The 27662-nt window shown below is 48.2% G+C and overlaps 1 protein-coding gene across 1 annotated transcript; it reads left to right on the forward strand.

The window, feature by feature from the left end:
• The first annotated feature begins 2072 nt into the window (after window positions 1-2072).
• Window positions 2073-26173, forward strand: LOC128399997 (uncharacterized). The gene is made up of 6 exons (XM_053361917.1): window positions 2073-2250; window positions 10136-10326; window positions 11723-11826; window positions 17686-20211; window positions 23245-23453; window positions 25052-26173. Exons 2-6 carry the CDS (start codon window positions 10146-10148, stop codon window positions 25119-25121), a joined length of 3090 nt encoding a protein of 1029 aa, XP_053217892.1. The 5' UTR covers window positions 2073-2250; window positions 10136-10145; the 3' UTR covers window positions 25122-26173.
• Window positions 26174-27662: the final 1489 nt, after the last annotated feature.

Consider the following 27662-nt stretch of genomic DNA (forward strand, 5'->3'; position numbering starts at 1 on the left):
AGTGCAAGTAGATAAATAGGGACCGCTTACTAGCGGGAAGGTAAACGGCGTTCTGTGTGCTGCGCTGGCTCGCCAGATGCAGCTTGTCACGCTGGCCATGTGACCTGGAAGTGTCTGCGGACAGCGCTGGCTCCCGGCCTATAGAGTGAGATGAGCGCACAACCCTTGAGTCTGGCAAGACTGGCCCGTACGGGCAGGGGTACCTTTACCTTTACCTTTTTTCTCATGCCTAATTAATAATAATTAATAATAATTCTATGGCACCCTTCACCCAAGGATAACAGGATGCTTTATAATATAAAAACACAAAAATACATATCATAATAACAAACAATCCTCACAGTTTAGAAGGCCATAGATTGTTTAATTAGCCAAAGGCCTGGGAGAAGTGTTTTTGCCTGGCAGCTAAAGATGTACGACGATGGCCCCTGGCGAGCCTCCTTGGGAAGAGCATTTTGCAAGCAAGGAGCCACCACAGAAAAGGCCCTGCTCTCGTGTTGCTGCTCTCTGGGCCCCTCGTTTTGGAAGCTCACAAAGAATTAGTTCAGCGGGGTTGAAGTGCATGCTGGGTTTTTAAGCTGCCCTTGCACCCGCACCTGTAGGAGTGCCGCCAAGTGTCTTCCTTTCAGCATGTTGAATCATGAAAAGAGAAGGTCCCAGGGTTGTTTTGAAGATAAAATGGAGCAGGAGAGAACCACATGCTCCACCTTGGGATCGTCGGAGGAAAGGCGGTACGTAAATATGTTTGTGATTCCACAACGGCTACCCACAAACTGCAGGATCTCTGAGCATGAACAAAGTGCATTTCAACTGCTGCGTGAACACTGCTAGCTAGCCTCATGCCTCTGAAAAGGGCTTCCAGGGCATAAGTCGGTTTTGAGCGCTAGGAGCTTCTCAGACGTGGGACGCAGGTGGCACTGTGGTCTAAACCACTGAGCTTGGGCTTGCCGATCAGAAGGTTGGCGGTTCGAATCCCCGCGACGGGGTGAGCTCCCGTTGTTCGGTCCCTGCTCCTGCCAACCTAGCAGTTCGAAAGTAGATAAATAGGTATCGCTCTGGCGGGAAGGTAAACGGCATTTCCGTGCGCTGCTCTGGTTCGCCAGAAGCGGCTTAGTCATGCTGGCCACATGACCCGGAAGCTGTACGCTGGCTCCCTCGGCCAGTAAAGTGAGATGAGCGCCGCAACCCCAGAATCTTTTGTGACTGGACTTAACTGTCAGGGGTCCTTTACCCATAGCTTTGGCTGTGAACCAGGCTGCATCGGATAGCACTGAGGGTGTAAAACAGGCGTCAGCAAACCTTTTCCAGCAGGCAGCCGGTCCACTGTCCCTTAGACCTTGTGGGGGGCCAGACTATATTTTTTTGGGGGGAATGAACGAATTCCTATGCCCCACGAATAACCCAGAGATGCATTTTAAATAAAAGCACACATTCTACTCATGTAAAAACACAGTGATTACTGGACTGTCCGTGGGCCGGATTTAGAAGGCAATTGGGCCAGATCCGGCCCCCTGGCCTTAGTTTGCCTACTCATGGTGTAAAATCTTTGCAAGATTGGACCAAACAGGTTCCCCGCGAATTCCCCAAGGAGGAATTCCTCACACCCCTAGACACACATAATAACTAGGAGGTAAGTGACCTCTGTGCATGGAGGTTACATTGATTGACTGATCCCTCTTGGGTTCTTGTGCTTCGATGCCATCATGGAGTTGGGTGGGATCCCCAGCGGTCATCTAGTCCAACCCCATGAGATGCAGGAATCTCAACTAATGCATCCATGAAAGGTGGCCATCCAACCACTGTCCAACAGCTCTTAACTGTTGGAACTGGTTGAGGCAGGAACTCGGGATGGAACTGGTGAGGTTGTTGCAACTTGGATAAAATATGGGGGGGGGGAGAGAGTAAGTCCCGCCCCGCATAGTCAATCACATGACACAGCACATGCACGCTATTTGAATAGCTTTGGGGTCGGGCCCCTCAAATATTTTCTTGAGCGGGACCGAAGGATTTGGCTCCTATGGGCTGATGCGCTTCCGTGCGCTCCAGCAACCCAGAGTGCGCTTTGGTGTGCATGCAAATCGTGCGCGTGTGTGGGGACATTGCACCCCCCCACACACAACTTGCCCGCCCACCCCTCCTCTCCTTCCGGCCTTTCCTTTCGCAAAGTGGGCGGTCTCTGGGACGCGACTTTCGCTTTCGTTTCCCTTTCGTTGCTGTTGTGGATGTTGCCCCGGCCACCCTCCTTCGAAGGTAGGTGCCTTTGCGCGCCCGTCGCCCCATCTTCCCCCCTGCTTCTGCGGCTGCCACCCCTCTCCTCCGCCTGAACACCCCCCCACACACACCCAGGATTTCTTGCAGAGCACCCCCAGGATAGAGGCGATCGGACCTTTTTCGCCCCTTTCTCCTTCCCTCTAGGTTTCCTGCAAATCCGGCGCGCCATCGGGGCGACAAAAGCGCTTTCTCCCGCTTCCGTGGCTGCCTTTTAGTCTCGCCTCCCCCTCGCCACCCGGCCACTAGACGCTCAGCCAGCCCCCTTTTCCTCGGGGCAGATGGGAATGCAAGGGTTTGCAAGCTTTCCGCACTTTTAAAAACCGGGCCCCACATGTTGGTGTGGGGTCTGCTCGGAGCCATCGCTGACCCATTGCTGGTGCAGCTGTGCGCCCTTAGCAAACCCGAAGGCCGGAGAGCGAGTTTCTGCAACCCGGGCGCTTCCGATCCCCGATCCCTTTTGCCGACTGCTTCCCAAGTTCAGATAGTCACCCAGGGAGCAGCCGCCAGCCAGACCCCCAGCGTTACTGCACGCCGAAGTTTGTGGATGAAATCCCTCAGGCTTCACGTGCAAGGCTTGCCCACCCCTCTGCTCTAGGTCAGCCTCGCCCAACCTGGTGCTCTCCACAGTTTTTACGCTACAATTCCCATCTGCCCCAAACATCTGGTTGGGGAATCTCCCATCACCTTGGAGGCGGTGCAGTGCTTTGCTACAGAATCCGGAAGAACTGTACAGTAGTCTGAATCGTTGCTTCTGGCTTGAGTTCACTTAAGCGTCTCCCCATCTGCACTACAGGATTATTTGCAAACCTTGCAGCCAGCTGTGTATGTGATCAAGCGCTTCCAAAGTGCTACTACAAGCAATGAATTAATTAGCAACAATTCTGCTTTAATGAGTTATCATCTGGCTTCGTAGACATTCATTTATGTGAGTTTAAAAACACCAACAACATTTGTGTGCTTTGCATGTGACTTTAAAAGCTATCTGGAAAGTTTACACTGAACAGCCAAGTATACAACTTTTTCAGTAAAAACACATTTTTCAAAGAAACGGCAACCTTTTCACAAATGGTTAAAAGCTCTGATAAAGCACCATGGAACTTCCCCTTTCCTCATATCCCCACATCCCCATCCCCCCCCCCAGATCTGTTCTGGGGATTTCCACAAGCCCCCGGAACAGATTGTGGGGTATAGGGAGAGGTGAGAGAGATTACACCCTATTGTGCAGGTATAAGACTTTGTACCAACAGAACAACTTACTTGGATACAACTCACAGTTTTGTGGTTTCCATTAAGCCTGCTGGAATCAAATGGCCCTCCTCAGCTTCTTGAAGGTCATAAATGTAAGGCTGGTTGCATCTCCTTGGATGGGTGCCACGACTGGAAAGGCCCTGCTTTTTGTGCCAGGCAGACTAACTATATGGTGCTTTCCCGTGAGTACGTTTCCAGGCACAATTCAAAGTGTTGGTGCTGACCTTTAAAGCCCTAAATGGCCTCGGCCCAGTATACCTGAAGGAGCGTCTCCACCCCCATTGTTCTGCCTGGACACTGAGGTTCAGCTCTGAGGGCCTTCTGATGATTCCCTCACTGCGAGAAGTGAAGTCACAGGGAACCAGGCACAGGGCCTTCTCGGCAGTGGCGCCTGCCCTGTGGAACGCCCTCCCACCAGATGTCAAAAAAATAAACAACTATGACTTTTACTGGGAGCCAATGTAGGTCTTGCCGGCCGCTCCCAGTCACCAGTCTAGCTGCCGCATTCTGGATTAGTTGTACTTTCTGGGTCACCTTCAAAGGTAGCGCCACATAGAGCGCATTGCAGTAGTCCAAGCGAGAGATAACTAGAGCATGCACCACTCTAGCAAGACAGTCCACAGGCAGGTAGGGTCTCAGCCTGCGTACCAGATGGAGCTGGTAGACAGCTGCCCTGGATACAGAATTGACCTGCGCCTCCATGGACCGCTGTGAGTCCAGAATGACTCCCAGGCTGCGCACTTTGTCCTTCAGGGGCACAGTTACCCCATTCAGGACCAGGGAGTCCTCCACACCTGCCCGCCTCCTGTCCCCCCAAAACAGTATTTCTGTCTTGTCAGGATTCAACCTCAATCTGTTAGCAGCCATCCATCCTCCAATCGCCTCTAGGCACTCACACAGGACCTTCACCGCCTTCACTGGTTCTGATTTGAAAGAGAGGTAGAGCTGGGTATCATCCACATACTGATGAACACCCAGCCCAAACCTCCTGATGATCTCTCCCAGTTGAAAAGCATGAAATTATTGTGTGGTTTAGTAAGTTAACTGTTTATATTTAGACAACTTTTCTGCTGTACTCTACTGGAAGGAGAAAAATAATCATTAGTAACAATTTAAACAATTTATTCAACTGAAACAATAACATTATAGCATATGTATCCATGTTTGTTAACTGATGTGGTTAAAGTATTTTTTAAAAAAGAAAAACTTAGACTGAGTTTTAGCACACATGGAAAACTTAAAACAAACCCTTATTTCCTGATGATTAGCCTTTGGAGTAGAATGTAACATAAATAGAAAACTATCTTTAGAAAGATTTTTCCTCCAAAAGCATTTTATTTTAAAAATCCGATTTAAATAAAAAAAATCCGATTTAAATTTTTAAAAAACTGTTTGAAATTCTGGCTCAGTCATCCTCCGCCACGGAGGTGCTGTGGAATTGTCGGGGTCAAGGTAACCATTGACAGGGGATTTGAAGAACAAAATGAAAGGTGACCTGGTCCTTCTTATTGTTCTGGAAAACTGTGCCTTTTTTGCACTTATAATCCCTTAATGCCATACAAACATGACCCTGCTTTCTTGACCTTCCTTCTGGGGGTGGGGGACTCAGGTTCGCTGCCCCTGTCACTGTATTCCATTTCGGCTTAATGAGGTTTTTGTTTCTTAAATAATAATAATAAAAAAGAATATTTGAAAGCCCTGAGGCACCATGAATATTTATAGCAGGCGCAAACACCCCCACTGCATGTTAATGGGCTCTCTGGTGAATAATGCAAGAGCCGAGAGTCGGGCTTGGCACCTGCGCCGGGGCAAGAAGGCCTTTGAGGGAGCTGACAAAATGGCTCCTTGCCCGCAAGATGTGAGGCAAGGCCTTCTCTTCCTGCATTATTCATGCCACCGTCGGCTTTGCAGACAGGCCTGGCTGGGTCAGCTAACAGAGTCCCGTTTGTTTGCCTCTGTGGCGAGCCGACAAAATGTGGCGGACGTCTGGCCGGGGGATAAATTGGGCAGGGGAGGGGAGTAGACATTTGCCCCTGACAAGCTGGTGAGGCAAAATTTTAAATTTCCTTCCTTAAAAAAAAGACACATACCCACACCCAACACGTATTAAACAAGGCTGAGAAGTATTCTCTCGCACCACAACCAACATCTGAAGATAATTCGCCTCACAGCTGCACATCTTTTCGCAGGTTGGCAGCTGTGGGGCAAAGGCAAAAGTGATATTAAAAGGTAAAGGTAAAGGTACCCCTGCCCGTACGGGCCAGTCTTGACAGACTCTAGGGTTGTGCGCCCATCTCACTCAAGAGGCCGGGAGCCAGTGCTGTCCGCAGACACTTCTGGGTCACGTGGCCAGCGTGACATCGCTGCTCTGGCGAGCCAGAGCCACACACGGAAACGCCGTTTACCTTCCCGCTAGTAAGCGGTCCCTATTTATCTACTTGCACCCAGGGGTGCTTTCAAACTGCTAGGTTGGCAGGCGCTGGGATCGAGCAACGGGAGCGCACCCCACCGCGGGGATTCGAACCGCCGACCTTTCGATCGGCAAGCCCTAGGCGCTGAGGCTTTTACCCACAGCGCCACCCACGTCCCAAAAGCGATATTATCTCTGCATTTATGTTTGAGGCCGAAGGGGGAGCAGTTATTGGGTTGTTGTTTTTATTTTGACTACAGTGGTACCTTGGTTCTCAAACTGAATCTGTTCCAGAAGTCCGTTCCAAAACCTCTTTCCCATAGAAAGTAATGCAAAATGGATTAATCCGTTCCAGACTTTTAAAAACAACCCCTAAAACATCAATTTTACATGAATTTTACCATCTAATGAGACCATTGATCCATAAAATGAAAGCAATAAACAATGTACTGCAGTCGCACAATCAGTCAGTCAGTCAGTCAGTAGCTGAACTGGGTTCCACACAGTCACAAAAAAGCCGCAAAAACAAAAATGCAAAATAAATAGCAAAAACAAACCTCAGCGTAACACTCAAATCGGAAGCGTGACACTCAAAACAGAGCATGTTCAGCTTCCGAAAAAAGTTTGCAAACCGGAACACTTACTTCCAGGTTTGCAGCGTTTTGGTTCCAAGTTGTTTGAGTACCAAGGCATTTGAGAACCAAGGTGCCAATGTATATATATTGTGGTTTTTATGTTGATATTTTCTGTGAACCGCCCTGAGACCTCTGGGTATAGGGCAGTATATAAATTCAATTAATAATAATAATAATAAATATTGAACTTTTGATCACACTTCAAAACGACCTTGACAGATTAGAGAACTGGGCCAAAACAAACAAGATGAATTTTAACAGGGAGAAATGTAAAGTATTGCACTTGGGCAAAAAAAATGAGAGGCACAAATACAAGATGGGTGACACCTGGCTTGAGAGCAGTACATGTGAAAAGGATCTAGGAGTCTTGGTTGACCACAAACTTGACATGAGCCAACAGTGTGACGCGGCAGCTAAAAAAGCCAATGCAATTCTGGGCTGCATCACTAGGAGTATAGCATCTAGATCAAGGGAAGTAATAGTGCCACTGTATTCTGCTCTGGTCAGACCTCACCTGGAGTACTGTGTCCAGTTCTGGGCACCACAGTTCAAGAAGGACACTGACAAACTGGAACGTGTCCAGAGGAGGGCAACCAAAATGGTCAAAGGCCTGGAAACGATGCCTTATGAGGAACGGCTAAGGGAGCTGGGCATGTTTAGCCTGGAGAAGAGGAGGCTAAGGGGTGATATGATAGCCATGTTCAAATATATAAAAGGATGTCACATAGAGGAGGGAGAAAGGTTGTTTTCTGCTGCTCCAGAGAAGCGGACACGGAGCAATGGATCCAAACTACAAGAAAGAAGATTCCACCTAAACATTAGGAAGAACTTCCTGACAGTAAGAGCTGTTGGACAGTGGAATTTGCTGCCAAGGAGTGTGGTGGAGTCTCCTTCTTTGGAGGTCTTTAAGCAGAGGCTTGACAACCATATGTCAGGAGTGCTCTGATGGTGTTTCCTGCTTGGCAGGGGGTTGGACTCGATGGCCCTTGTGGTCTATTCCAACTCTATGATTCTATGAAAGATGGCAAACGCTTCCGTTTTCCCCAAATCCGTTTCCAACAGGAAAAGGTTGAGGGAGAAAGTATTTCCCACCTCCCTGCCTCATCCTCTGTTCAAAACATTTGTGGAGGTTGAATTTTGCAGGTCAGCTGCCTAGAAACGTCTCTGGAGATTTTATGTCTCTTGAACGGGATGTGAGTTATTTCCACTCCAACGACGGCCTTCCTCTAGATATCTGTCTTGAAGCTGCCACCACCCAGCAGAGATAATGGAGGGGCCATAGCTCTGTGCTGGTGCATCAGCCTTGAACACAGAAGATTCCATTCCCAGCATCTCCTGGGATAGCTAGCAATGTCCACTATCTGAAACCTTGGAGAGCTGGTTGCTGGTCAGACAAGGCTGAGCTAGGTGGATCAGTGGTTTTGAGTTGTGTAAGGCAGTGTCTCCCCTTCATAGATCACTGCCTTGCTGTGGTGAAGGGGCTTGAATAACTCAGAGAAGCTATGAACTATGCCGAGCAGGCCACCCAAGATGAACAGGTCATAGTGGAGAGTTTTGACCAAATGTGATCCATCTGGAGGAGGAACCGGCAAGCCACTCCAGTATCCCTGCCAAGAAAACTCCATGGCCACTGGTCCCATCACCTCCTGGCAAATAGAAGGGGAAGAAATGGAGGCAGTGAGAGATTTTACTTTCTTGGGCTCCATGATCACTGCAGATGGTGACAGCAGCCACAAAATTAAAAGACGCCTGCTTCTTGGGAGAAAAGCAATGACAAACCTAGACAGCATCTTAAAAAGCAGAGACATCATCTTGCCAACAAAGGTCCGTATAGTAAAACCTATGGTTTTCCCAGTAGTGATGTATGGAAGTGAGAGCTGGAGAATTGATGCTTTTGAATTATGGTGCTGGAGGAGACTCTGGAGAGTCCCATGGACTGCAAGAAGATCAAACGCATCCATTCTGAAGGAAATCAGCCCTGAGTGCTCACTGGAAGGACAGATCATGAAGCTGAGGCTCCAATACTTTGGCCACCTCGTGAGAAGAGAAGACTCCCTGGAAAAGACCCTGATGTTGGGAAAGATGGAGGGCACAAGGAGAAGGGGACGACGGAGGACGAGATGGTTGGACAGTGTTCTCGAAGCTACGAACATGAGTTTGACCAAGCTGCGGGAGGCAGTGGAAGACAGGAGTGCCTGGCATGCTCTGGTCCATGGGTCACAAAGATTCGGACACGACTAAACGACTAAACAACAACAACAGCAAGGCAGTGTCTTGTGTTCCTAGGACCCAGCACATCCTGGGTTTCATGTAGAAAAGACTTGGTTGTTCACAAATGCTGATGATTTTTATTTTATTTTATTTTATTTATTTTGTTTTGTTTTGACCAAGTAATAATCATAAATAAGAATAAAAATGTGCACACCCCACATTATAACTATCCTACCTCCCAAAATTTCAACACCTCTTGCGATGGTTTGACCTCTTTCCATTTTAACAGTACAGATTCTACAAACACCTTCCATATCTCCTCAAAATCATTTCTCCTGCCTATTCCCCATCTTACCATAACGGCACATTTTAATTTATCATTAATAGCTATCTCCCACAGCTCTTTATACCGTTCTTCCATTTTATATTCTGCTTGCCCCTTCCACTTCCTGCCTATCATAATTTGTGCAGCTGTCAATAAATTTGTGAGCAAGTCCTTCATAGCCTGCGAACCTTCCACCCCATCGTAAATTGATAATAATGCAACCTCTGGACTTTCGGTCAGCTTTAACCCAGCAATTTCTGTTATCTCTTTAAATACCTTTTGCCCCCCCCCCAAGGGTACATATTTACACCCCCACCACATGTGACTATAAGTCCCTGTTTCCTGGCATCCTCTCTAACATAGCACCGAATAATGCTGCTGATTTCTTTTTTTTAAAAAATTAACAATTTCAAGATAACAAAATATCAAAAAATCTCATATTTATTATTTTCCCCCCTTTCCCCCCCACCTCCCTATCAAACGCTCCCCGCAAGACTTCCCTCAGCTCCTCTCTCTGATTTCTCAACTCATAATGTCCACTGCATACTGTAAAATTGTAGAAATCCTTATATTATCTGTCTACTATGTTAACAATCAATAAATTTGTATATGTTTATTCAAAACCTGCCAAGGAGTCCGATTCATTTTGTTGTCTTTTCAAGTAGTTTGTAAGAAGTTCCCATTCTTCTTTGAAGTCACAGTTGTCCTTATCTCACAATTTGTATGTCAGTTTAGCCAGGTCTGCATAGCTCATCAGTTTTTCTTGCCACTGTTCTTTTGTCGGGGTTTCCTCATTCTTCCATCCTTGTGCTATCAAGACACATGACGCTGTTGTAGCATACATAAATAAGTTCTTTGTTTTCCTTGGCAGGTCTTGTCCTACAATCCCTAACAAAAATGCTTCTGGGTTTTTTACAACATTTTCTTCAGTTCATTATATATCATTTCTCAAAATTTCCAGAATAATGCTGATGGTTTCTGAGCCTCCTGCAAACATGGTTAGACTATTGGTTGACGCTTAGGTTTCCTCTACAGGTTTGGCAGCATGTCTACCTGCCGTACCGTTTGCGTCCGAGGCTACCCTGCCGACTTACCGCCAGATCGTGTGTCCGACAAGCTGATGATCCATTTTCTGCGAGCGCGCAATGGAGGTGGAGAAATTTCCAGCATTGAATTTCCACCTGAATCCCCAGGCTGTGCTATGGTTACCTTTGAGGATGCAACAGGTCACTAGACGAGGAGCAAAATTGTTTGGTATACTGGTGGGGCGGGGAGTCGGTAGCTTATGCTCATATATAAAACTGAACGTACAAGTGCAATGGTACCATTAGGAAACATGTGGCCACCTTCACACCATACACTGAAAGAACCATGGCACCATTTCACATGGTGATAGTTTCCCCCACAGAATCCTGGGAACTGAAGTTCTCGAAGGGTGCTGGGAGCTGTTATGAGACCCACATTCTCCTCCCAGAGTTGCAATTACCATGGCGATCTAACAAAAGTCTCAAGGACTGTGTTTCCAGAATGATACTACTGTTTCGTGATAGTCTTCATCAGCTGAAAATACAGTACAAAACATACAACCAATGAATGATAACAGAATTGAGCTACCCGAATACACGTTATATATTAAAACAGAATATACAAAGCAAAGTGTATAAAGAAAGGTACGTACCCAATATTTTTCACAAAAATATGTACCGGTAAGTCAGATTCATAAGAACGGTCAGCACCTTTAACAAACTACATCTCCCAGAATTCTTTGGGAGGAAGCCGTGGTTGCTTAAAGTCATCATGCTTTGAATATATGGCGTGAGTGTGGCCTGTATGTGTCATTTCCCCTTGCACATAGAGATGGTTAAATTTTACATCATGTCTGCAAACCAGTTGAACAGCTCCCAATTTTTGCAATGTAAATTTCCACGCCCGAATTTCATGTTGCAGAATTTGTAAGATGTTTCCCCCTTAAACGTTGCAAGTTCTTGCTGGAATATTAGTGGAGGTTTGAGAAATCCAAACCCCAAATCTTACATGGCTTCGCTTTTCTCAACAACATAAAAAAAGGGCTTGAAAGATGACAGTGACCCGGAGATTATCTGGTGTTGAACTGCAGGGAAAATGGATAACTTGGTTTTCAAGTCAATTTGAGGGGCTTGAAATGCAAATCTTTCTGGGCAAGCCAAAGCATTGTGCTAACGTTCTCCTTCTTACCAATGGTGCACCCACAAGCTAAAATCATAGAAGGGGCCGCAAGGGTCGTCTAGTCCAACCCACCTGCAATTCAGAATCTTTTGTCCAGTGTGGATCTTGAACCCACGACCGTGTCTCATGCTCTACCGACTGAGCCATTCTGCTCTGGAAACGAAAAATCTGCGCAACCTGAAAAGATTCAGTTGGATAGACAGAATCTTTAATTTCAGAATTTCGAAATGTGAATTTTGAGTTGAGGATTTTGGGAAGCAACACTGAGAATTTGAGTGAGAATCAAAGGACTGAGAAGGGTGGAAGAGAAGTATGTGAAGAGCAAATGCAATGCGATTTTGCCCTGCCTCCAAGTTTGTTGGTGAGGGGGTGAGTTGTTGCCAGCTTGTGTTGATTGCTGGTTTTTTCCTCATTCAGTGACTCAGCAGGTACTGAAGGCCAAAAAGCATGTCTTGACCGTCAACGGGAACAACTACCCTTTGGAAGTGACACAGAGCGCCGCTGAATTGAACCCCAATGAGGTAATAAAGAGGTTGAAAGGCCTGTTGTCAGGGTGGGGGAGCTGGATTATGCAGATGCATAAAGGTAAAGAGACCCCTGACCATTAGGTCCAGTCGTGGCCAACTCTGGGGTTGTGGCGCTCATCTCGCTTTACTGGCCGAGGGAGCCGGCGTACAGCTTCCGGGTCATGTGGCCAGCATGACTAAGCCTCTTCTGGCAAACCAGAGCAGCGCACGGAAATGCCGTTTACCTTCCCGCCGGAGCGGTACCTATTTATCTACTTGCACTTTGACATGCTTTTGAACTGCTAGGTTGGCAGGAGCAGGGACCGAGCAACGGGAGCTCACCCCGTTGCGGGGATTCGAACCGCCGACCTTCTGATCGGCAAGTCCTAGGCTCTGCGGTTTAACCCACAGCGCCACCCGCGTCCCCCTTTGCAGATGCATAGACTGGCAGAAAAGAAAAGGCTCATCGTGGGAACCCCAGTTCTCCAATCTGATCAGATCACGCAGATTAAACAAGCTTGCATAACGATGTTTTGCTAGCCTTGTGACATAGAAAGCAACAGCGTTGGGCACCACTTAGCCCTGCACATACGCTCTGCTTAACACATGCCCACTCACCATAAGGGCAAGACACTTGTTTTCATTTCATTTTTCATGTGAACACTGTTATGTAGAGCAGAGTTATGGTTAGTGTGTGCTAGAAAGCAGGAAAACAACACCGCCCCTTTTTTTGGTAAGTGAATGCACTTACTGGCAGTGTAAGTTTCATGTCAGCATTACAAGGCGTGGGATACGCAAAACGTGCTTTCTAAAAGTTCCAGCAGTCAGACTGGCCACAGTTAGAGAGCCAGCGAAGAGCTCTGCTCAGCCTTGCAAGGTTGAGCTGCTGTTGTTTTCCCCCCTCTCAAAAGTCAGTTCACCTCAAAAGTCAAACCTGGTTCCAATCTATGAAACTGCAACTGCTCTTGTAATCAGCCCCTGAGGAACAGCAGGGATGCAAAGGAACATCTGAATTCATCTTTAGAAATTTAGTAGTTGGGGAAAATTGCTGTGAGCAGCTCTGTCCACAGAGTGGCAACAAAAGACAACTTTTAAAAGAATATTATCTTCGTTACGGGGTGGTTGTGTTGGGGGGGGGGGAACCCATCATTTGTAATGCGTTTAAGCACAGACAGAGGGCATTTCTAAGCCTACAAGTTGATTTTACACATCTGGGATTATGGAGCCTGTAAATGCTGTTTAGAGGGAAGGTTCCCTGCTCACATTTTCTGCCAGCTGAATTGTTCGGTGTTGATTGATTGGAATCACTGGACTTTGGAGTGACTATTTACTCAGTAGAGCTGGAAGTTCACTTTGAACATGCTTACGCACACACACTACGCAATGTGTTTTTTTGATTGTGCACCCAAAATAATAATAATGCATGAATCTTGACATGGGGATCATCCCAGAAGAGGGAAAGGGTAGATCCTAGCTGATTAGGAAGCATGCTTGCTATTTTAAATTTGGGGTGGGAAGTCCGTGACCAGGGAGAAGAATTGATGGAAGAGGATTGGAAAAAGTTCAAGAACTACCTACAAAAATATTGTAAAATGTTTGAGTGTTAAAATGATGTGGGATGTGAAGGTAACATGGCATTTGGGATATAGTTAAATGAGTTATGAAAAGAAGAATTTTTAATAAGGAGGGGGTATGACTAGAATAATATTATGCCAAAGTATATAAGGTGGTGTAAGGGTTCAAGATAAAGGAAATTAGAGACATAATAACTGGAAATATATAATTATAAACGAGGTTGGAAATGGGTTAGAATTTGCTGAATCTGACGGAGTAAAGAGGAATACAAAAAAGGGAGATGTGAGGAGGTCAGGAAAGAGGGATATGGAATTTTGAAATTTAAAAGTGGAATTTTTCTTTCTTTTTCTTCTTTTTCTTGTTAGTTTTTGTCTGTTGATTTGTTTTTGTTTTGTAAAACTTTAATAAACATTTTTTAAAAAAATAAAATAAATTTGGGGTGGGAAGCATTGGGCCTACAGGACAATTGCAGCCCTCCAGATCCCCCCTGCCCTAGCCACACACCCTCTTCTTAGGCCACACCGCTTAGTAGCGCAGCTCCATGTCCTCTTCAAGAGTGCTTTGGCCATGAGCTTGTTTGGAGGTTCTAGCAGGGGAGCGCAGCTATCGTATACCCTTGACCGAAGAACGGTACACTCCTTCTATCTGGGATGGTCGTCCTCTTCCACCGAGCGCGCAGCTTCGGGAGGGATGCACATGGAGCGGTGAGGGAGGAAGGGGACACCCGCCTAGCCAGCCAGATCAGCCGAATCAACCCTGGCAATCAATGGGGTGACAGATGTCGCAGCCAGATCGCCCTCACATCCGGCGGCGTGTGAATTTTTACTCTTGCTTAACTGGGACGGCTGCCCAGAAAATCACCCAGGAGGGAGTGTGAGCCTCTGACCAGAAGAGACTCCCCACCCCTGGTTTCAATCAAAAGGGAACCAGAAGAGGCAGATTATCTCACCCAACCTCTCTGCAAACCTGCAACATACATACAGTGGTACCTCGGGTTACACATGCTTCAGGTTACATACGCTTCAGGTTACAGACTCCGCTAACCCAGAAATAGTACCTCGGGTTAAGAACTTTGCTTCAGGATGAGAACAGAAATTGGTTTTTCAGAATGAACTAAATATAAAATATAAAACATAAAAAGGTTAAAAATTAGGGACAAGAACTTGTTGAACTGTTGTTTAAATATTGATGTTTATAAGTTAAAATTGGTTTTTCTAAAATAAATGAAATATAAAAAGGTTAAAAATTGGGGACAAGAACTTGTTGAACCAACAATTTGAACTGGAATACAAGAGGGGGAGGTATGGGGAAGTCAGGGAAATATGTCATTGAAAATAAGGACTTTGAATTTTATGTGCTTTTAAATTTTTTTGTTTCGTTTTTTTTATTTTTTGATGTATTATAATGGAAAAATCTTAATAAATATAATTTTAAAAAAAAGAGAGAACAGAAATCATGCTCCAGGGGTGCAGTGGCAGCAGGAGGCCCCATTAGCTAAAGTGGTGCTTCAGGTTAAGAACAGTTTCAGGTTAAGTACGGACCTCTAGAACGAATTAAGTACTTAACCTGAGGTACCACTGTACATACATACGCACACAGGTTGGGAAATCAAAGTCATGAGCACCATTGAATCATAGACTTCTGAAGTTGGAAAGGAACCCCAAGTGTCATCTAGTCCAGCCCCCTTGCAATGCAGGAATCTCAGCTACAGCATCCATGACAGATGGCCACCCAACTTCTACTTAAAAACCTCCAAGGAAGGAGAGTCCACAACCTCCTAAGGGAGACTGTTCCACTGTTGAACCCCTCTTACTGTCAGAAAGTTCTTCCCGATATTTATTGGCTCCCAGTACGTTTCAGAGCACAATTCAAAGTGTTGGTGCTGACCTTTAAAGCCCTAAATGGCCTCGGTCCTGTATACCTGAAGGAGCATCTCCACCCCCAACGTTCTGCCCAGACACTGAGGTCCAGCTCCGAGGGCGTTCTGGCAGTTCTCTCACTGCGAGAAGTGAGGTTACAGGGAACCAGGCAGAGGGCCTTCTCGGTGGTGGCGCCCACCCTGTGGAATGCCCTCCCAGGTAATAAACAAGTACAGTGGTACCTTGGGTTAAGAACTTAATTCGTTCTGGAGGTCTGTTCTTAACCTGAAACTGTTCTTAACCTGAAGCACCACTTTAGCTAATGGGGCCTCCAACTGCCGCTGTGCCGCCGCTGCACGATTTCTGTTCTCATCCTGAAGCAAAGTTCTTAACCCGAGGTACTATTTCTAGGTTAGCGGAGTCTGTAACCTGAAGCGTATGTAACCCGAGGTACCACTGTATTTTACTTTTAAAAGACAACTGAAGGTGGCCCTGTTTAGGGAAATTTTAATGTCTGATGCTGTATTGTTTTCAATATTTGGTTGGAAGCCACCCAAAGTGGCTGGGGAAACATAGCCAGATGGGTGGGGTATAAATAATAATAATAATATATTATTATTACTACTACTACTACTACTATCATCATCATCATTATATTCGGACTCTCTTTTCTTGTAACTTGAAGCCATTGGTTTGGGTCCTAGTCATGCTTTTGTGTTATGCCACACCTCACAGCAGCGACCCCTATTTCTCAGAATTCCAGTCCCCAAAGGTTGTCAGCCCTTGCTTTAGGCTTACCTAAGTGGCCATTTTATTGATTTTTGTTCTTTCCTGGGCTGGTGTGGATAACCAGCAGCTGAGTTCCTAAAAGAATCAGGTGTTTGATTCCCCGTGGCTTGGCTTCCTATCCACCTCTTGTTTTGGAAAGCCTGATGAGAGAGAGAGATTTCTAGCCTATGCTGAAGAAAACTGGGTTTACATAGTTTGTCATTTCTTTTTGTAAACCTGGCATGAAGGCGGACCTTTGACAAAGGTTTTCTTTAAATAAGCCTTCCAAACAACAGTAAATCCTCTTCCACCAAGCCTGGCTGTGCTACCAGAATTGGAATCAGGGCAGGAAAAATGAGTCTTGAGGCAACAAGACTGCAGGTGGGGGGGCATGTTCAATGTAGGACAGGCTGACTCCTTTTGATGTAAAAGGAGCACCAACACCCCTTTTTAAATGTGTGAATGGAACAGACAGGTGGCTGCCCTCATCATCCCATTTATTTTGGCCGCCAAACATTTTATTACAGGTGTTTTAACAAGTGGCACGTAAATGTTAACTGTCCAGGAACATAATGTCAGTTTGCATTTCTTGATCTGAGGTGTAGAGATCTTTCATATTCTGATTAATTCAAGAGGGTTCTGGAAGCTTCTGTGTGTGAAAGGAACAAGCAGAAGGTTGATGATGTTTGGGTTATACCTTCAGAGAAGCTGAGAACAGCTGGCTTAAACTGGGCCTGTTATCTCTTTCTGTCAAGGTTATGCTGACTATAAAAGCAGGGCCAGAAGGAGCCTGGGTTTCACTTTTCCTTTTCCTTCTGGTGTGGTGTTCTTTAGAGGTAAAGGTAAAGGGACCCCTGACCATTAGGTCCAGTCGTGACCGACTCTGGGGTTTACCTTCCCGCCGGAGCGGTACATATTTATCTACTTGCACTTTGACGTGCTTTCGAACTGCTAGGTTGGCAGGAGCAGGGACCAAGCAACGGGAGCTCACCCCGTCGCGGGGATTTGAACTGCCGATCTTCTGATTGGCAAATCCTATGCTCTGTGGTTTAACCCACAGCGCCACCCGTGTCCCGTGGTGTTCTTTACCTAGTATGGTAATAGTGTTAAGGTTTAGACTTACAGTCATACCTCGGGTTACAGACCCTTCAGGTTACGTTTTTTCAGGTTACAGACACGCCAAAACCCGGAAGTACCGGAACAGGTTACTTCCGGGTTTTAGCGGTGGCGCATGCGCAGAAGCGCTAAATCGCGCTTTGCACATGCACAGAAGTGCCAAATCGCAACCCGCGCGTGCACAGACACAGCACTGCGGGTTGCGAACGTGCCTCCCGCACGGATCATGTTCGCAACCTGAGCGTCCACTGTACTATAAGTTATTGTAAGTTTAAGTTAAGTCTTCTGCAACTGGTTTTCTTACGGACAGTGCCAATCCTTAGTGTATTGGATTGGTGACCATGATGCTCATTTGCCTTCAGTAGCAGTAACGGTCTGCGGGATAAAATTTAATTGTCTCAGGTTTATTTTTTCGGGAATCCTGCAACGCGTTTTAAGTTTTCACTGTGCTAACTATACGTTGGAGTTCTGCTCTGGATCAGTATTGAGTAGCATTCCATGACACATAATTCCATCCCTGACATGCCACCTAAGCAGCTCTTCCTTTCCTCCTCAGATCTTTGTACGCGTCTGCATGAAGGTGGATTATGGCCGCTTCCCTGATGGAAAAGACATCCTGGATAGTCTGTGCCAGAGGTATGAGGGCATCCACATCAACTTCAACACTCAGGAGATGACCTGCACCATCAAAGGCTCCTTTGTGGAGTTGCAGGCCTTCAGCTCTGAGCTGCTGAGGTGCCTCAATAGCAAGCAAAGGGCTGGCGTTCTCGTTGCGAACGGAGGCAGACCTGCTGAGAAGGCTGCGGGAGATGGCGTCTCGCACCAGGAGGAGACTCGGGCAGAGAAGAAGAGGAAAAAGAAGAGGGACGAGGAGGAGAAGGCTGCAGCAGGCCCATTCCAAGTCCAGGAGTCTGCAGAGAGCCTCATAGAGCCCCTGGAGGACTTCTCCTTAGCGATAGACTCAGATATCTACCTCTACATGCAGAAGTTCTGCAGTGAGGAATTGGGCAACATTTTCCACAAGCAGCAGGTGGGTGTTGTGGACGTCCACAGCGACGGCATCACAACCCTCTACCTGCGAGCATCATCCAATGGGGCTGGGGGGGTTAGCGCCCTAGTTTCGGCCCACCTGGCGCTCTCCCAGCTTTCTCAGCAACTGGAGGGCACCCTGCGGAAAGAGAAGGTCAACAAGCGAGATTTGGGGATCGACGGCGGCAGGAGTTTTCCAGCAGAGCTACAGAGCCTCTACCCTCTGCTGCTGATTCAGGAGGAGGAGGAGGATTTCTGCCTCATTGGGAATTTGGCGGAAGTTTCCCAAGCCAAGCGGCACATCCAGGAACTGATTGCCGCAAGGGGGGCAGCGCAGGATCACCGGAGACCTGGCGTTCCCCAGGCAGCGTACCTCCAGGGTCCTAGCTCTCTGCCAGCTCAGCTAGAGTCACCGGCGGAGTCCGTGCCAAAGAAGCCGAGCTTGCCAAAGCCCAACAGCAAAGCCGAGCACAAGCTGGCTGCCAACTTTTCAAGTCGGGGTAGCCTACCGGCATGGCTGCCAGCTGCCAGCTTGTTTCCAGCCACAGAACGCCCGGCTCCAGAGAGCGAGCGTTCCCTTCCGTTTTTGTCCGCTGCTACTGAACCAAAGAGCCAGATCAGGCAAACTCTGGAATTCCGGAAAGCACCGCAAGGGATGAAAGCAGATCAATCGCCGTCCTCACCTGCAGGCACCGTGTCGAGTTCCGAGGGCTGGGCGAGCTTTGGTCTCACAGAGCCTCCATCCCTCCCTGCGGTCACGAGCGCCTTCAGATCCTTGAACCTGTTTGACACCACAGGGGCTGCCGACTTCAGAGTTTCTGAACCAAGGCCCCACCTCAGACGGTCCAGCAGCCTCTCGCTGCAGAAGTCTCTGAGCGGCAGTGAGTCCATGCCTGAGCCCAGGCTAACAGCGCAGGTCAGTGCAACCCATTTGAAGCAGGAGTCTCAGGAATATCCCCACCGTACGTTGCAGAAGGAGATCAGAAAGGAAGGGGTGACACAGGTGGAGTACAGCCAGGAAATGGAGTCTCCGCTTACCAAACAAAGGCACTCTTTGCACGCCGTCCAAAGCGATAACAGGAGTCCTTCAGGCATGCAAAAAGCAGAGGCCCTCGCAGAGTCTTGTGCTTACATTTATGACAGCTTCACCTACACTGAGCTGGCCATGGATGGACCAGAGGATGAGGCCCTGAGTGAATTGTGTAGGTACCTGAAAAATTTCGACGACCGCATTGTCGTCAGCCGGGACAGGTACAAGCTGGGCCTTATGTACCCCCGCGAGGAGAAGTTGCAGGTCCTGGAAGTGTTCCGCTTGTTCTCTGCCCGCAGGATGGCTGCCCTATCCGAGCAGACTCCCTTCCGTGATGGGAAAATTCAGGGCGAGACATCGGCTGCAGGGAGCGCTCAGCAGCCGAATGAGAGCAGGAGAGCCAGCCTGCTAGAGAGCTCCCTTGGCCCGGACAGCCTTGCCGGAGACACATCGCCCTCCCAGGCTCAGAGACAGGGCAGCGGTTTCCAGCCTGCGCCGGTGCAGAATTTCCCAAGTGACCACAGAGCATGGCAGAGTGAGGCCCTCGACCAAACCCCGGGTGCCAGCAAGCAGGGCCGCTCCAGGAGACTGTTGGCTGAGAGCAGGCAGGGCTTGCCAGACAAGTTCCATTTTGCGAGAGACTGCAATAAGGAGGGGAGCAGCCAGGAAACAGAGAGGACCCCGCTGAGCTCCTTGCCTGACCTGCCACAGCACGCTTCTCCCCCAGCTGGAGAGGGGCTTGCCTTAGATTTGGGCCTGAGAACCACCAGCCTAGGAAGCGAGTCGGCGGCTGAAGAGTGTGTGCTGTGCCAAAACAGCCGCCCCACCCTGTCCCATGCCCCCTGCCCCCACAAGCCTTGCAGGGTGCGAATCCCAGGAGGCAGCGCTTCGCTAACTCACCCCGGCGCCTCCGCTGGCATTCCCGGAACCTTTGGAGCTTCCACCATATCGCAGAGCCTCCCTGGGTATATCCGAGATCCGACACTCAAAATAACATACAACGTTCCTGACGGTGTGCAACAAGTAAGTACCCATCTGCCTGCTCTCTCCGTTCCGTCCCATCCCATCTTCGATAATTGTCAAGCTATATTTGAACTCTGCAATGTATCCTCTGTAGTGCATTTTGCAAAGGTTATGAGTCCTGCCAGCAGGAGGGAAAGTCAGGGGGTCTCATCGTAAGCTGCCACCAGCTTACCTACTTAACATCTTGCAGACTCTGTATTTAACCTTCCATTTGTGTTGCGTTAACAGATTATATGTGGGAGAATGTGAATTGAATTGGGGAGCGGGTGGCACTGTGGTCTAAACCACTGAGCCGCTTGGGCTTGCCGATTGGAAGGTTGGCGGTTCGAATCCACACGACAGGATGAGCTCCCGTTGCTCTGTCCCAGCTCCTGTCAACCTAGCAGTTCGAAAGCACACTAGGTAAATAGCTACCACTGCGGCAGGAAGGTAAATGGCATTTCTGTGCACTCTGGTTTCCGTCACGGTGTCCCGTTGTGCCAGAAGTGGTTTAGTCATGCTGGCCACATGACCCGGAAAGCTGTCTGTGGACAAACACCAGCTCCCTCGGCCTGAAAGCAAGATTAGTGCTGCAACCCCATAGTTACCTTTGACTGGACTTAACCGTCCAGGGGTCCTTTAGCTTTTAGACTCAGTATTTAACCTTTCGTTTGTGTTGCGTTAACAGATTATATATGAGATAATGTGAATTAAATAGCCGTTAGGAATAATGTCAGTTGAACAGTGCATGTGCATAACAATCAACAATTGTGCACATTCTCCAGTCAATGTGCAAAAACCTCCAGCTGGCCTCGAGGAATGTGTTTTATCAGGGCAGGGTTTTGTATATTCTTTAGATAATATGCATAATCCCTATGACTCATCAGAGAATCTGCGCATGTTGGCAAAGTAACTTATACCGCCCAGTCAATATACATGGTCACCAAGAAACAACAGCCTTAGTTTCTGTTGCTCATTAATGTAGTCTTTTCAAGGTTTCACAACTAGGTGTGGGCCAATCAGAAATCTTTCCGCTTGAAATAGATTGTATGCATAGTCTCGGAACTGATGTTAGAGAATGAGGTATTGTAAATATGTACAATGACTGGTTGTTTTGTGCATCAGCTGCTCAGTTCATCTTGCACCTAATATATATATATGGATGGATGGATGGATGTCAGTTTTTGGGCGGTTCCTCTGCATGGGGCACTGAGCTGAGGGGGTGCAAAATTGAGAAGTTCCATAGTTGAGAAGATCCATTTGGGGCCACCAAATTTTCGCCTCACACAGGGTGCCATATTAGGAAAGATTACCCAAGTCCGTCCTTGATTACAGCAAGCTCCAGAATGCCTTTTAAAAAATAAAAGTGTTAAGGTTTATATCCCAGCTTTCCTCAAAGAAGTTCAAGGCTTTCCCATTTGTGAGGTCGGTTAGGCTCAAGACCACCCAGTGGAAATTCACGACCAAGTGGAGATTTGAACCTGTTTCTTCCCAGCCCTGTAGTCTGCATATAATCTGTGTCTCATATAATCTGCGCGTGGCTACCTTCTTCTTGAGTTAGAATTCCCTGCCAGTAATTCTAATTGCTGGCTGAATCTCCCACACTCTGATCCTCTGGTTTGAATGAGGTCCTTTGCCAGAAACTTCAAGTGGTGGCAAAACAACAATAGCAATTCTTCTTTTGTACAGAAGACTTTATAGATGCTGCCCTAGATGCAATTTAGATGTTGCAGCCAGGCATAGCAGGATTCCACAGCATCAATAAATTGAACGGTAGCTTGTTTTCACATAAATTTGTTTTGCTAGCTATGAGGAAGGAGTGTTGTAATGTTCAGCACCTGCATTCTGCTTTTGATGATATTGCAGAGGGTGGATGGAGGCAGACATTAAAGGTAAAGGGACCCCTGACCATTAGGTGCAGTCGCGGACGACTCTGGGGTTGCGGCGCTCATCTCACTTCATTCGCCAAGGGAGCCGGCGTACAGCTTCCGGGTCATGTGGCCAGCATGACTAAGCCGCTTCTGGCGAACCAGAGCAGCGCAAGGAAACGCCGTTTACCTTCCCGCCGGAGCGCTACCTATTTATCTACTTGCACTTTGACGTGCTTTTGAACTACTAGGTTGGCAGGAGCAGGGACCGACCAACGGGCGCTCACCCTGTCGCAGGAATTCGAACCGCCGACCTTCCAATCGGCAAGTCCTAGGCTCTGTGGTTTAACCCACAGCGCCACCCTTGCAGATGCATAGACTGGCACAAAAGAAAAGGCTCATCGTGGAAACCCCAGTTCTGCAATCTGATCAGATCACGCAGATTAAACAAGCTTGCATAACGATGTTTTGCTAGCCTTGTGACATAGAAAGCAATAGCGATGAGCACCACTTACCCCGTACCTATTTATCTACTTGCACTTTAACGTGCTTTTGAACTGCTAGGTTGGCAGGAGCAGGGACCGAGTAACGGGAGCTCACCCCGTCGTGGGGATTCGAACCGCCGACCTTCTGATCGGCAAGCCCTAGGCTCTGTGGTTTAACCCACAGCGCCACCCACGTCCCATTACTCCTTGCCTATTGGGCCTGTGTTCATTTCACACCTTTTAGGATTTTTGTTAGGGGGGCAGGCTTTGGGGGGGGGCAGAAGCTCAGTTTTGTATTGTTTTGTATTGGTTTTTGCTTATTTGGGAGGCAACTGCCCCCTCTAGACTATGCCCATGTGAGGGGCACAGGAAGGAAACTAGGTTGGAAGGGGGCCACGGTCGGAAAAGGGTTGTGAAACACTGGTCTATCATACCCTCCCCTCCGTCCTCTTTCTACTCTTACCCTGCTCCATCCTGCACCAGTTCAAAATTATCTCTTCTTTGAAAACCTAATATTTGCAGAGATAAGGCAGAGCAATGGCAGAGCCCCTTAATATGAATGCCCTGGGATTAAGCTCAGCTTTTGGGGAGTTCCTTTCCACTACACACACAGAGAAGAGACAGAGACAAGAGACTTGCAGGTGACGTCGTCTTTCTGTTCCAAGTATTTTTTTTTTTAAAAAACCCTCTTCTTCCCAAAGGCTGGAGACCCCTTCCCAGGACATCTGTACCGAGGGGGCCACTTCGAGGCCTTTCTCCCAGACAACGCAGAGGGCCGGCGGTTGATGGTGCTCCTGCACAAAGCATTTGAGCGCGGTCTGACGTTTCGTATCAGAACCTGCGGTTTGGAAGAGAGGGTGACTTGGGGACCCATCCCCCACAAGACCTCCATGGAGGGGGGCAAGGCCAGGTACCGTATTTTTCGCTCTGTAAGACGCGCCTGACCATAAGACGCACCTAGTTTTTAGAGGAGGAAAACAAAAAAAATTATATTCTGAATGAAACAGTGGGTGTATGATTTTTGTGGTTCATGCTGTGGCCACAGACACGTGATTTGACTGTGACCATTTGGGGTAGCCAAATGCAAAAATCTTGAGAATCCATGTGAATCCGTGCTTTGTAACCATGTTTTTGCGCCATTGCGCCCCCATGAAAAACAGTGGGTGCATGATTTTTTTGGTGCAGGCTGTAGCCATGGATATGCTATGTGATCTGATGGTGAATTTGGGGTGACCCAATGCAAAAATCCTGAGGATCCATGGGCTTTTACCCCCCCCCCCCCCAGGCAGCCTCCTTTATTGCTAGCATCCCTTATCTCTCTCCCCGATCGCTTGCCATCAGTGGCTTTGTTTCAACACCCACTTCCCTCTTTAAAAAAAAAAAAAGGATGATCTGCTTTTTGCCCCTGGGCAATTCAGCTCCAGGGACCACGCATTCGCTCCATAAGACACACAGACAATTCCCCATACTTTTTAGGAAGAAAAAAGTGTGTCTTATGGAGCAAAAAGTACGGTAGGTGTTCTATGGGTGGCCAGGGTAGTGATGTTCAGCAACCTCCCACAAGGCCTCAGGGGTGGCCTTGTGAGGTCGACAGGAAAGGGACGACAAAGGAACTCTGGAATTTGAAGAATGGGATTGCCAGGACAGGAAAGGAGTCAGAGGCGTGTGCGTCCGAGGAGGAAGGGTGTTGAGGGGAGATGATGACCATAGGTAGCCTTAAACCAAGGATGGCCAGTGGAAGAACCTCTCTCCCTGTCTGGTGTTTCCAGCAGCCGCTGTTCAGAAGAAGCACTGCTGCCTCTAAAGATGGAGGCACAGGAGAGCCAAATATTGATGTGAAAGGAATGCAAAGATCGGCCTTTGTAGTGGGAAAAGGCTTCTAGACGTTATGGCAGGTGCAAAGATATGCTTGGCAGCATATAGGCAGTTCCTGCTAAAATCCCCAAAGCCAGGGAGGTTGCAGAACAATCCCCTCCCCCATTGAGGGATGGGGAGCTTCGGGTTCTGTCTTTTCCTTCCCCTAGCATGAATTATGCAGATTTCCTTAATTTACATAATGCATTACAGGCCAGGGAAAAGGGATCGGGCCTCTTGTGCACAATTTCATTTTATTCCTTAGCATGAAGCAAGCACACAAATTCTTAGTGTTTTTAAGTGCCGTCTGTTTCCAAATTTTCCATCTCATAAATCTTTAGACTGCGGCACCGTGATCCCCTGCTGCACCTTGTGCAGAGCTCGGCCACTTTTCTCCAGCTGCTAAGCCCTTCGTTTCATGGTAGAGAGACACTGGGCAATCTTCGCTGTCATCTCCCTGTTTTCTAGGAATTTCAGCTTTGCATGGGGCCCCTGTGGTTAAACCATTCCATCCCCTGTTTAGTGTCTTCCATGAGATCCTTCACAGGATAGCCCAGTTGGAGCGGTGGAATATATATGCCACGGTTCCAGGAAAAGGGTTGCACTGAATGGCTTCATCCCACAGCCCACACTGGTTTGCTTCTTTGCTTGCAGAAACGGCTACCCAGACAGCCAGTACCTCCAGCAGCTGAGTCTGAAGCTGAAAGAGCTGAACATCGAATGAAGGCCGACCCTCTTCCAAGCACCTTGGGAGCTCAGCAGCCTCCCGATCTTCCAAAGCCCATGCTTAGCATCTTTAGGAATTTGCCAAAAGACACACTCAATCCTTAATCAGGATCTTTCCACTGTTAACGTCTCCCAGCACTTCTGCCTTTGGTCTTCTTGCTACATTCAGAGCACCTGAAGGCCTTTCCATGCAAAGGGATCTTGACACGAGGACTTGCCGTTTTGTTGTTCTTCTGTTGTAAGAGAACGTCAGGAGTGCATGCAGGAGCCGGGCCCTGTGACCAGTAGGGCTTCGCGGGACTGGGGCCTTCCTAAGTTTGTTCTGGAGAGGCAAGGCACGGCTGCACAGGTGAGGCCACTTGGTAACTCACTTCACCTGGTGGCTAGAGCCGGAAGGGATATAAGGTCAGCATTTCCCTTCGGCTCTTTGCCACAGCAACACGTTTCCTGCCTTGCTGCGTTTGGCTTCGTGACTCCTTGCTTCTTGATCCTCGGACCCCTGACTTCGGGACTCCTTGCTTCCTGATCCTCAGACCCTTAACTTCGTGACTCCTTGCTCTCTGACCCTTGGACTCTTGGCTTCCTGACTCCTGGCTTCTGGACTCCTGTTCCTGCTCCCACCCCGCCATCTTGCCCCCGGTCCCGACGTCCCCAGCCGGGCCTTCGATCGCCCGTGAACCGGACTGTGACAGAGAAGCTCTTTGACATGAGGACTGTTCACATGCCTTCTGAAGGGGTACAAGTCACATGAGAGGACTGCTGCACTTGCTTTGGTGGTGTACTCAACCAAGCAGTCATAAGATGCCATGACATTACTAATAGGTCATGCCACAGAGTCTGAGGGAGCTCCCTATCCTGGCTCCTGCTGCAAAACACGCAAGCAGAGTCTCTTACTTGGAAGTAAGAAATAGATTTGTATACGGGCCCAGCAGCCGTGGTTCAGGAGCAGGGCAAGTAGTTCAGAACTGGATTTCAGTGGCATAGATGTCCCAACGAGTTTCCAGGCCCTGCCCTCCAAGCTTCTAGAGACTAGAGGCTGATGTAAGTGCTCGCTTGCCATGTGGAAATGTCAGGATTGCAAACACATGCTCTGTTGGTGTGGGTGGATCTGGTCCTATCCGCAAAGGCAGCAATTGGTTGTAGGTGACAGGGCTGCCCCCACCCTCCCGGGCTACCCAGCCATTCCCAATCTTTGCAGAGGCTCTCTGATTTGCAGGAAGGTGAGGCTGGCGATGGGAAGAGCCAGAAATCCCTCCTTCCCCTTGGGGATGAAAGGAGAGAGCCCGCTCCCCACTGGCTTTTTCCTTCTCCTGCATCAGAACCCACCAGGCAGACCTAGCCACTGTGATCCAGGCGACGGTCACCTCCAGACTGGATTATTGTAACTCGCTCTACGTGGGGCTGCCCTTAAGACTGACCCAGAAACTCCAGCGGGTGCAGAATGCTGCAGCGAGACTCCTTACGGGGTCTTCGCTGCGAGATCACATTCATCCGGTGCTATATCAACTGCACTGGCTCCCGGTGGAGTACAGGATCAGGTTTAAGGTGCTGGTTTTAACCTTTAAAGCCCTATACGGCCTAGGACCCTCGTACCTACGGGACCGCCTCTCCTGGTATGCCCCACAGAGAAACTTACGGTCTTCAAATAAAAACATCTTGAAGGTCCCAGGCCACAGAGAAGTTAGGCTGGCCTCAACTAGAGCCAGGGCTTTTTTGGCTGTGGCTCCGACCTGGTGGAACGCTCTGTCACAAGAGACTAGGGCCCTGTGGGACTTGACATCTTTCCGCAGGGCCTGCAAGACAGAGCTGTTCCGCCAGGCCTTTGGCCAGGGCACAGCCTGACTCCCTCCCTCGGCAATCTTCGCGGAGCTCTGGCCCAATGGTGGCCAGTGGCTTGAATTTAATTAATTTTATAATGAATGATTTTAGAGTGTTGTTTGTGTTGTACTTTTGTACTGTTTTATTGTTGTTAGCCGCCCTGAGCCCGGCTTCGGCTGAGGAGGGCAGGATATAAATAAAATTTATTATTATTATTATTATTATTATTATTATTATTATTATTATTACGTAAGAGCAATTGTCACACAAAAGGGAAGGGGGCAAGTGGGATGAAGGCCTCCCTCGCTCAGGTCCCCTTGCAAGCATTGAAAGCAGTAAGTTATTTGTGCATCTGATTCGGTGCCAGGCCTAAAGCTACACTATTACTGGGAGAAGAGGACAAAGGAACATGGGGAGGCTCTCCCAGGCCTTCAGATCTCGGCGTTGTGATCTCGCTCCTAGCCTTGCAGGGAGAATTGTCCTCAGGCAGGGAGGGGTTAAAAAGCAAGCACATACAGTAGACCTGCCGCTTACTGGTGCGCATTCAGTTTGACACACCTGGCAAGTTGCGGTTCTACTGTAAATAAAAGCTATTGTCCTGTGTCTCCACTTGTGCCTTGTAGCTTGAGTGTTTGAGAAACTTGCAAATAAAGCTGTATTAATTCTCCAGTCTTGCTTCCTTCTCCATGTTGCCCAGGTTGCCCAGTCTGCTGTACATTGC

This window comes from Podarcis raffonei, chromosome 13, assembly GCF_027172205.1.
Source record: "Podarcis raffonei isolate rPodRaf1 chromosome 13, rPodRaf1.pri, whole genome shotgun sequence".
NCBI classification, from domain to species: domain Eukaryota; kingdom Metazoa; phylum Chordata; class Lepidosauria; order Squamata; family Lacertidae; genus Podarcis; species Podarcis raffonei.